Here is a 12181-nt window from a genome sequence, read left to right on the forward strand (position 1 = left end):
CAAAAACTAGTTTGTTTTCCACAAAGTTACTGATATCTAGTTGGATGGCTAGATGAACACCGCTTCAGTTCCAAAACCTCTCCTCAGCCATTCCATGTATTCATTAACTTTCACCACTACCTCACTAAATTAATTCACTGAGTTAATTTAAAAAGTCAATGACATATTGATTAGCTCTATGAGGTGTGCTAGTGGTCAAAAAATACATGGGTATATGGATGGTTGCTGGAAATGATGGGGTGATTTTAGCAGAGACTTTGAAATGTCTAAGCTAACACACTTTGACAGGCATAAAAGCGTGGTTTTACACCAATATAAAGATCATTTAAACATCATTTTCTTTGACTACCAAAGACTTTTGCACAGCGCTGTATGCTTGTAAATGAAAAGTGTTAATGTATTTTGGGGCTATTTTTCCTAAACAGTAAAAACTGTTTGACAGCTTTGTGTAGGATTATACAGAATTCTTTGCATAGTTTCTGGAGATATTACTGGTGCTCTGACCTTTGTCCTCAGGAGCATCGCTTGGCTGAGAAATGGGCCCATCTGAACAAACTGCCCTTCCCTAAGATAGATCCCACAGTGTTTAAACCAGAGGACCCGAAAGAATGCTACGTCTTTAAGCCTGAAGATGGCCAGAGGAACTGCCCCACCATCATCCACTTTGTGCTGGCCAATACTAACTTCAGGAACTTCAAATTCCCAGGTACTTGAGGCACTTGGTATCATGAAAGTAAAAAAGGGATAATGGAAAGAATCAAGTATGTGTTGCCCAGTAACATGAAATGGGCAGTGTTTGTAATATGCATGACTGAAGGTAGAGCAGGTTTGCTGAAAATAAGCATTTAACACAAATACAAAAAAATTAGCTAGCTACTATTATCAGTTTACAGTGCAACGCACTGTAATCAGTGCATGCTCCTCACCTCTACTATTATCAGCTTTATTGGCAAAGTATGTTTAGACATACAAGGAAAGATCTCCGGTTTTTCATAGCTCTCAGTATACTAAACAAGACAGAGATATAGCAAAAAAATGGGATTACAAAAAACAAACAAGTAAGTACAGTATGTATAGAAGAGTCTTAAGCCACAGGGCCAAAGTGCAAAGATGCTGGTTACTATATATACATGAGGTACAGTTGATGCTTGGTGATAACAGATCATTGCACAGTATTGATCCTTGATAGTTAAGTGTTCATCAGAGTGAAATCCTGTGAAAAGAAACTTCATGTTTCTGGTTGTTTTGGCGTACAGTACTCTGTAGTGCTTGTCAGAGGGGAGCAGTTTAAATGATTTGTGATGGGTCTGCAGTGCCCATTTCCTGACTCTGGACATGTATGAGTTCTGAATGGAAAAATTGTATCTGTAATGCTGACTGTCCGTTGTAATCAGTTCCTGTCCTGTTTGGTGGCTGAACCAAACCAGACCGTGATGAATGTACAGCGAACAGCCTGGATTGTTGCAGAATAGAATTGGGTCAGCAGCTCTTGTGGCAGGTTGACTTTCCTGAGTTGGCACAGGAAGTACATCCTCTGTTGGGCCTTTTTGACAATTGTGTCTATGTTGGCCGCCCACTTTAGATCCTGGGGAATTATGGATCCCAGAAACCTGAAAGTTTCCACAGCAGACACAATGCTGTTGCACAGGGTGAGTGGGGGCAGTGCTGGTGGGCACCTCCTGAAGACCACATTAGACGGCCAGCTGTTCAGCCTCCCGCCTGTATGCAGACTCGTCACCTGTCCCTGCTGAGGCCGATGACCATCATGTCATCTGCAAACTTCAGCAGCTTAACAGAAGGGTCCCCTGCAGTCATTTGTGTAGAATAGGCATGTAACAATGAATCACGAATCAGTTAAAAATCGATGTAAATGTATGACGATTTAAACCGGCTGATGTGGAAAATGAATCGCTACTTTAGGAGTAAGTTACGGTACTTTACTTAACAAATTGGTGTAATATTACTTTTGATTTCACAACGTCAGTTCGACGTCAGATGTCACTGCGTATTCACATCGACGTCGTACGTTAGTTTTTGGTTTTGACCGAATGCAAGATGGAGAGCGAATTTGAAATTGAGGACAAGCCCCCCCCTTTCCCCCCAATCTTAAATCGGCGGTGTGGCAGCATTTTAGCTTTCCGCTAATCACAAACGAAAACGGCGAAAAAAGCACAGACAAGACAAAAAGTGCTTGCAAACATTGTAAAAGACTGATAACATACACAAATAGCACAACGAACATGCTTCAGCATGTCCACCGGCACCACAGTGAGCTCAATTCACCACCGCCAGAGTAAAGATTATTAAAAGGGCAAACCACGCTAAAAAGCTGCACATGCAAGCCTCAGTTTATGTGGTAACGAGTGCACCTTCATAATGCATTCATTATGCATCTATAGAACATTCAGTGCACCTTCCTAATGGATTAATAGAACATTCATAAGCAACATGCAAGTACACTTTAACATCCCTTAACAGCTTTAATATACATTAATAACAAACATTACATGATTATACAATTATAATGTTTGTTATTATTATATAATGTTTGTTATTAATGTATATTATAGCTGTTAAGGGATGTTAGGATGTAAAGGTATTTTTTAGCAGTATTTTATTCAATTTCAGTTGCACTGTTAAGAAGAGGACACGTTTTGCACAGTTTAGAAAGATTAATAAAGGAATATTTTTGAATAAATTTGTCTGTAGCTCATTCTGTTAAAAAATCATGAAATCGTGAATCATATCGAATCGTGAGTTGAGTGTATTGTTACATTCCGAGTGTAGAGGGAGAAGAACAGAGGGGTAAAGACACTCCTGGGGGGCACCAGTGCTGATCGTCAACCAAAACACAATGGAAGTCAATAGGAATATATGAGCTCTATAATACTAATTTATTGTTGTAAAAATACAATTCTTACTAGCAAAAATGATCATTCTTACTAGTATGAATCGCATTTAGATATCTTGAATTCATATTCTTATTAATAAAATTTAATTTTTCTAGTAAGAATGTTATTTTTACGATGATGAGTAAGCCTTATGCTAATAAAAGATAATTTGGCTTGCCATAGGTCGTGAGGGGTGATTCACCTTCCCAGTTCAAAACATGTGACAGAACACATAGCAAGTTTGATTGGTGAGCTCATTACGTAGCTTACGAGGATTGTTCAGAATTTATGAATAGTATTTTGAACTGACCAAACCCTGTACGATGTTGAATTGGAATGACAGAATTTAATTCATTTCAATTCAATGCAATCATACAACATATGAATATATATATATATATATACACACACACACACCAGTGTTAATTTTGGCAAGAATTTTTTTAGTTTCAGTCTTAGTCACTTACTGAAAATTGTATTTGGATTAAAGTCACATTTTAGTCTTTTGTTTTGTTTTAGTTAAGACTTAGTCAGTGGAACTCAGGTTTAATTTTAGTCAATTTTTAGTGAGACAGGTCACAGACAGGTTAATGATACTGAAATGGATTTTGCTGAAGGATATTTTTCCTGGCTATATAAATTCCCTTGAGTAAGCACACCTTCTACGTAAGCACACCTTATACATAAGTACACCTTATACTGTATATAAACACAACCCTGTGACACTTAGTTATCTAGGCTGAGGATGTGTTACTGAATTACCATACTTCTCTCATATTTAAACACGAATGCCTAAGGTTTGTTAGAAAAAGTGCAATACAGTCACATTTCCTTCACAAGTCGTATTTATTTTCTGCATACATCAACAACACATATTTATACTTTTCCCTGTTTCATTTTTGTTATTAGGGCATTAAAACACCCATCAAATTTAACTGTATGGCCATTTGATATTGTGATAAATTAAAATTGTGTTAATAGGGCATCTAAACACCTATCAAACACCCATTTAACTGTATGCAAAACCTGTCTTCACAATTTACAATATCCCTTTTTCAAAAACAGAAAGTACATAATACAGTAAAATTGCTTGAATGACAAAAAAGGACATTATTGTACCATTTAGGACTAAGCATTAAGCGTATGTGTCTTTCCTTCTGTTTCCTAGATACAGTTTACTTAACTCAGTTTAGTTTCAGGAAGATACTTCTCTGCAAGATGACCCTTGCACACACCTGTGTGTGTGTGTGTGTGTGTGTGTGTGTGTGTGTGAGAGAGAGAGAGAATTCTGAATTGAATAACAATTCATATTCATAAACAAACTGAACTTTTTACACCTTTATAAATTCCTCCCTCTGGTTTCCCCTTACCTCCATGTATTACGCTCTCTTTGGCTGTGGCTGGTTGCCGCACTCATTGCCAGTCGCAGCACCTTCCATACCTACAGGATTTGGAGTCGCCGGCAGGTCCAGATATTTATCCTGCTAGATATCTGACAAGCGTCTGCAATGCGTCGTTGACTCCGTCGTCGTAAACAGTTCATACAGTGATCGCGCGCCGATTTGCCTGAGACCAAGCAGAAAAAACAAATCATCCAATGAGAAAGATGCATGGAGACAGTGAGAATTGGTACATGCGCTTGCAGATTTATGAGTATGTAAATGATTGGTTATAAAGAATAACTAAACCAATGCTTTGAGATGGCTACTGTGATCTAGGTTGTCTGCCCAAACAGCCCTCTAGGTCCTTTTCCATGTGCATATATTTATTGTTTTTGCATATTTGTTTATGTTTATTACCATTTGTGAGGAGTCTGCATGCAGTAGGTTTTCCTGAGTGTCTGAGAGTTGTCAGATGATTAGGGTTTATCCACTAAAGCAGATAATGGAAAAGCAGCTGATGCGGCTTCGTCAGGTCCTGGAACAGGCAACAGGGTCTCCCCAGGGCTTGGAATGGGTGCTTTGGAGGCACTGTGGATGCAGCAGCCAGAGAAATGGGTGCCAGCAGAGCCAGCAGCACTACTGGCATTGGAGACACAGGATCTAGTGAGGCTAGGTTGGCATGGCACGTGTAGGCAGGCAGTTAGAGGCCAGCAGACTGACCGAACAGGCTGGGCAGTCAGATGCTGGTGTCATGGCTGGGAGGCTGTGAAGACAGAGGGTGGTAGAGTGTTGGATGCAGGTGGAGCAGCCGGACATTCAGGAGCAGGTGGAGTGGATTGGAAGCTTGGGACTGGCAGAGCAGCCAGAGAATTGGGTGCAGGCAAAGCAGCCAGAGTGTCAGGCACTGTGGAAATAGGCAAAGCCAACTATAGCTGCAGGATGGCAGTGGGCGAGGCCAATTCTAGCAGCTCAATGACAGCAAACATTGGAGACTCGGGAGGAGCGAAATAATAATAATGTTGCATTATCGAACGCTATGTTGTGTGTCATGGATATTTTTTGCTCCAAATCTTCCGACCACTATGTCGATCTGAGACAGCAAGACCAAGACAGCGAGACCAAGACAAGACCGAGGGATCCGAGGCCAAGACAAGACCATAGACCGTCGAGACTGTGACAAGACCAAGACAGCATAAAAGTGGTCTTGAGACCGGTCTCGAGACCAAGACCGGTCTCGAGACATCCAACTCTACTATCGGCATGGGCAGAGAGTGAGGCACCACCGTGGGCTTCTCAGAACCAGGAACTAGAGATGTGGGGTGTTCAAGACCAGATACTGGAGACATGGCTCCTCAGGATCGGGAAATGGAGACGTCTCAACCAGCCGCTGTACCACCCCAAGGGCATTCATGATCCATAATACCTCCTGAGGATCCATGATTGGGGTCACTACTTCCATCTTTTCTCCTATCAGTCAGAGTAGTGCAGTAGCCTCCAGCAACTTCCACAGTGAGGACGCACGGTTCCAGTGCTGGTGTGAGTCGAGAAGCACAAAGCCAGAATACAGGGTTTAGATAGCACCTTTGCCGCAAATGGTTCAAAGCACACTAGTTCCTTCCTCTATCCTAAGAGTTACTGGACCCCCGGAATGTGGTCAAATAGAGGCTCAGAAGCCGGAGTGGAGATATAGGCCACTGGATTGTTGGAGTCCAGTCATTCTGTCACATTGGAGGGCAAGAGTGATTCAAAACGCAGCCTTTAGGTGTACTAAGGGGATTGATTGTGAGTAGCAATCCAAACCAGGAGAGAGCAACAAACAAGACAACAAGGGGTCCAACCCAGGAGGGCCCTTGGGCTAAGCTAAGACTGAGGAGCAGGGCAGAAAAGCAGAAGAAACACCAATGGACATGGAGAATAACTGGATTAGCACACTAACACAAGCGGGAACTTATATACTAAGCATGGGGATAAAAATGAATGGAAGGAGGCAAGATGGCCAGAAGAGATGTCTACTGGGTGTCTCTTCTGGCCAAACAGGAACACAACAGGCCAGACAGAAATGGAACATGACATTGTTGTTAAAATAGTTTTGTTAATTTAAGCTTTTATGATTTTTAAGTTTGTCCCTTTCATTTAGTGTGCTATATGGCTTTATGTGCATCTAAACAGTCTCCAAAGTCTTGAGACCCAAAGTACATGCCAAAGGGAGTAACACCAGTCTTCTGTAATCTGCCTGAAAAACCTCGCTGGAATTTCTGCCCTTACTTCTATGATATGGTGAAGTCACCTTGTAACACAATCCTTATTGGTCACCTATCTGAAAGAATCCGTCTGCAGACTGCAGGAGAGGGGCAGAACGTGTAAGGCAAGCTGACCAATCAGAACATACTGGGCTCATCAGGGGTGTGACTTAAAGGTCTACCAGAGCATTTCAGATAGTAGGTGAATAGAGAGATACAGTATGAGAAAAGTAATGTTTTTGGAACATCGAAAAATGTAAATCTATTCCAGCAGACCTCAAAAATAAAATTATCAATAGTGAAAATGAGCATAATAGGTCCACTTTCAATAATTTTCTAGATTATGTATTTGATGCTTACTTTGCTTTTATGTTTTACTGAATATCTTATTGAAAATGCAGGCATTTTTTTCTCCACAACAGCATAATCATGAAATTTATCAAGTTATGAAAAACAGTATTTTATAACACTATATTTATCATGACCTGCTCGTCCGATCCTCCTGTGTGCCACGCCCCCCTCGTTACCTTGTGTTACTTCCTGATTGTGATCACCTGTTGCCTGTTATTTTCGGCTTGTCCTGTGTATTTAGTCCGCATCTCAGTCTGTTTTCCCCAGGTCTGTCAGTGACGTGAGTTTGCTGTGTGCTCCCCTGTTTGCTGTTCTGTCCGAAAAATAAACCCCATTTGATCGCATTCACGGCTCTCTCGCCTGCTTCCCCGCACACCAGTCATCACAAAATTAGTATTTTTATTCTGTTTAACATATAAATCAAACTGTATTGTCATGCCCCGGTCTTCCGATCCTCCCGTGTGCCACACCCCCTCATTTACCTCGTGTGGAATCCCCATGTTACCAGCTGTTTTGAGTCATGTTGATTAGTCCTGTGTATTTAAGTCCGTGTTAGAGTATGTTTCCCCAGTCCGGTCACTGACATCAGTCTGTCCTCTGGTCCATGTTCCTGATTTGTCTTCCTCCTAATAAACCCATTTTTCCCCCGAATCCTCCAGTCTTGTTCCTGCTTCCCCAGTCTGTGCCCTGGTGAACATGACATGTACTGTCAGAAAGAACAGGGATGCTAACTTATTTTACTACCTAGCTACGTGCCTGTTTGAAAGCCAACAAATCTCAAAGGGGGGGGGATTCAAGCCCATAATATTACCCTGTGGCTATGTGCCTGGTACAGCTGGATGAATGGATGCAGCCACATGCAGTCACATTAAGACACGAATGACAAAATGGACTGTTAAAGCAATTTTTTGTCAAATAAAGGTCACAGCAAGAATGACTAATGAACAAAATGTATTTTTAAACCTAATGAATTAGCTGATTTTGTAAATACAGTGGTACCTCAGAACTTGAACTTAATCCGTTCAGAACTCTGGATCGAATCCTAAAAAGTTCGAGTTCTGATCAAATTTTCCCCATAAGAAATTATGGAAAACCAATTAATTGGTTCCTGGACCCCAAAAAATTACACCTAAATATGTTTTTTTTTAGCATTTAAAAACAAAATGAACCGAATAAAACAAGAAGAGCATATACTGTACTAAACACATCTAAACAGTATCAAAACAGTAATTTGTAAAGTAAGAAAATAAATGTATCGAAACAATTTGTAAAGTTAAAAAACAATGTGTCCTGCCCCGATCGTCCGCTCCTTCCGTGTACCACGCCCCCTCGTTAACCCCATGCGATCAGCTGTTTCTAGTTGTTGTCATTAGTTCTGCTTATTTAGTCCGCGGTTCAGTTTGTTTCCCCAGTCTGGTCATTGTATTGTCCGTCTTGTTTTGCTTGCCTTACCGGTAATTAATCCCGTATTCCCCAATACCCTGACGTCTGCGCCTTTGTCTCCGTTCCGTCTCCGCTCGGCATGACAATATTATAATTAAATGTATTAATGGTTTATTATTAATATTAAAATGATAAAGAAATCTTTATTTTTAAATGTATTTTATTATATAATAATAATTACTGTTACTGTCTATCATTGTCAATGTATTTTTACTGTCTAAATATATGTATTCAGCTAGTATAAACATGCATGATGCTATCACAGCTAATTCGAGACTGAGACTGAAGCGTTACCCTTTGTTTCCGCTGAGAGACGTGCGACGTGACTCATTTCCCCAAGCATACAATTTATCTTAAGTCGGCGTTCACAGTTCGACTTCTGTGATTCATATCTAGTTCTAGGTATTTTTTTTCAAACTGGTTGGTTCGACTTTTAAGAAATTCGAGTTCTAATGAGTTCGAGAACTGAGGTACCACTGTATAATATTTTGTTGCCCAGTACTAAGCAATCCTGCTGATGCTTTTGTTCAGGTGTGCCTCGAAAGAATGAAGAAGAGAAGCAATTTGGTGATTTCAAGATATTTGATGACCCACAAAACACCTATTCCACGTTGAGGAGCTTCTGCTACTCCAATGAAGCCTTTGCTCGACTGCATGACCTCATGGAGTTCAATACTCTGAACAACATTGAGGTCTGTTGAGTTCCATCTTCTCCCCGTACCTGTAAACATCTTCCCAGACTTAGTGTTACCTGTTAACTAAAACTCCTAAGAATGCTAAGGATATGTATTTCTTATGAGCTGCAACACAGCCATTCCTTGTGAGGTTGGCGTTACTCTTTTTGACCAGTGAGAGCAGAGAATTTGCTTCCTCAATCATATGCCTCAGTGTCCCTTTTTGCTTTTCCAGGTGATCAAAGATGCTATCAAGGGCTGTGTTCTGAACAGGAGAGAGAACCCATCATGTTTCACCCTTGATTAAGTTGGAAAACAGGCAGTTTCTAGGATTGAACCTTGTGGAAAAGCCCAGCCCACTCAGACACATGGTTGAGTTACTCATGTAAATGGTATATTATTAATTGAATCTGCTTTGCTTATAAGTTTTATGAGGATGCACGCTGGATGTACTGTATTCTGGTCAGAGAGTTTTAGTGTAAAGATCTACCAGGTACCTTAGATCAAGTCACAGAAGGAGGTTTGGAAAGAAAGTAAAAGAGAAGGTACAGTAACACTTTACATTAAGGTCTGCTTTTTAACATTTAAGTAACTAATAATATCCTAACAGGGGCAACATGGTGGTGCAGTGGTTACCACTGTTGCCTCACACCTCTGGGACCCAGGTTCGAGTCTCCGCCTGGGTTACATGTGTGTGGAGTTTGCATGTTCTCCCCGTGTCGTCGTGGGGTTTTCTCCGGGTACTCCGGTTTCCCCCCACAGTCCAAAGACATGCTGAGGCTAATTGGAGTTACTAAATTGCCCATGGGTGTGTATGTGTGAATGAATGGTGTGTGAGTGTGCCCTGCAATAGGCTGGCCCCCTGTCCAGGGTTGTTCCCTGCCTCGTGCCCATTGCTTCCAGGATAGGCTCCAGACCCCCCGCAACCCAGTAGGATAAAGCAGGTTGGAAAATGAATGAATAATATCCTAACAAATGGTTACATATTTTTATAAGCAAACATACAAAAGGTTTATAAATGCTTGTAAGGCAGGTTAATGGGTTCTTAATATGCTTACGATTGATTTCTTATTGTTTATAAGCACACTTACAAATGATTTACAAATGTTTATAAAGCAGGTTAATGGGTTCTTAATAATATGCTTATGAATGGTTACTTATTGTTTATAAGCACACTATGGAAGGTGAACTGCTGGGTTAGGATGGGAGAGAGGCGCATTGGGTAGGCAAGAGAACTGTGTGTACGTGCTTCTTTTCAGAGGGGTCCAGGTTGTGGGTTGTTTTTTGACACGTATCGTAAGTTAAGTCACTGGTGACCAGACGACATTGGGGCAACTGGACTAGCAAATACAGACAAGAAGAATTCAGGAGTCTGTCAAGACAAGAATAACTGGCTGAGGTTAAGGGAGACGTAGGATGTACAAGAAGAGGGAACAGATTTGACTAGAAGATGCTTGCTGCAAAAGAGGAAGCCAAAGTTATTGATCATGTATTGCAATATGACAGGCTCTGATAATGCAGAAGATTTTGTATGCATAAGGAATATATAAGCTTAAGATGACATAGCAACAATGATATTTAGCTATGGGGAATAGATTGAACAGTGGGTGGGTTTGTGACAACCCATGAGGGAGGAAGTACTAGGAGGTCAGATGGTGCAGGGTGAGCTGAGACAAGACAGGTGCGCTGGAGAGATTGAGGTCACGTGATAATTATGGGATATGGTAACTAAGGGGGTAACCAAGACAACTATATATGTGATGTGCCTCTTGAGGTAGCAACTAATTGTAATTGACATACCTCTTGAAGTATTAACCAATCATTGTTAATGAGGTTTTTGATAGGTTAATAGCTTTTCAAAGAAGCAGCCAAATGATATGCTTTTTAAGTAAGCTTGAAAAAGGTATATAAACTCTTGTATTTATTTTGTTTGGTTAGTCACTACCTTGGGACGGGGACACTGTTGCTTTTGCTTCTTTCCTGCCTATTAAAGAAACAAACATTACGTTACGGAGTCTCGATCTGAATCATTTCCAAGCACTTCATCAAATATTTCCAGTAAGAAACACTGGTCGGCTGATTAGTAATAGAGGTAGTGATTTTTTTTTTATCTTCCATTAATCACAGAATCCAAAAATAGATGCAAACTAGAACAGAGCATGAGGAGGGCAAACTGCTTGTGGAAAAACTGAGACAGAACCCTCCCAAACACTAGGGAATGAAAATCCAAAACTACAAACACAGAGAATAAAAGACCATAAAAATGAAACAGGAGAGACCAGACCTAAGCATGGTTCAAACTCACACCCAACAGGTTCTCTGAGCCACACACTCAGCCCACTGAGCTATGCGGTAATAATGAAGCAGAATGAACACACAGGGGTAAAGGACTGAATGACAGAGAACAGGATGGCCAGCAACACCTACTGGCCAAACAGGGAAGAGACACAAGGACCCGGCTTGGACAGTACTGTACCAATCCTGACAAAGGCTGGTTAATGAGTTCTCAATAACATACTTACGAATGTTTACTTATTGTTTATAAGCACACTTAGAATACGTTTGAAAGGTAGGTTAATAGGTTCTATAGGTCTGCTTCTTAAAAATGAATTAACTGTTACCCCTTAGGAGTCTGAAGGTGTTTTGGAGCCCTGAAGAGATTCTGACATGTCCTGACATTTGTGCATTTTTCAGTTACTTATAAACATATAAATGTCTAAAGTCTGATAACATTGTACACATTTGTGTACAAGACTTTTGTGACCTGGATCTTGTAGTGTAGAGGTTTTACTTCAAAATGATGTGACAATCATGTCACTCACTCATTTACAGAAAACAATACATTCATTTAAATTTTCTAAGACACTTTTTGTTTAGAAAGGCCATATGCGAGGAGGTGGGAATGCTCATGAATAATGCTGTAGTTCACACCAGAGAAGACAAAGACCTGCATAATGAGCTGTATAATTACCCCTTTCAGTCAGGTATGGGACAGAGGAAAGTGCTACAAGAAAATAATTTGAGGACAGAAACATATTTCTTGGTTTGTGGTTTATTTAGCATGCATGTCCCGATGTGAGGTGCTGGTGAAGGCAAGGGTGATGCAGACACATTCCTACAAACAAATAAATAAAAAAATGTTTACACCCGAAATGTTTGTGCTAAATAACATTACCGATAGCAGTATTATAGGCTAATCA

General features: G+C 40.6%; 1 protein-coding gene across 1 annotated transcript; it reads left to right on the forward strand.

Moving 5' to 3' along the window:
• The first annotated feature begins 218 nt into the window (after positions 1-218).
• LOC140592531 (cytosolic phospholipase A2-like) lies at positions 219-10818 on the forward strand. Its single transcript, XM_072715925.1, has 4 exons — positions 219-239; positions 517-706; positions 8839-8999; positions 9217-10818. The coding sequence occupies exons 1-4, from the start codon at positions 219-221 to the stop codon at positions 9286-9288; spliced, it is 444 nt and encodes a 147-aa protein (XP_072572026.1). The 3' UTR covers positions 9289-10818.
• The last annotated feature ends 1363 nt before the right edge of the window (positions 10819-12181 follow it).

This window comes from Paramormyrops kingsleyae, chromosome 9, assembly GCF_048594095.1.
Source record: "Paramormyrops kingsleyae isolate MSU_618 chromosome 9, PKINGS_0.4, whole genome shotgun sequence".
Lineage (NCBI taxonomy): Eukaryota > Metazoa > Chordata > Actinopteri > Osteoglossiformes > Mormyridae > Paramormyrops > Paramormyrops kingsleyae.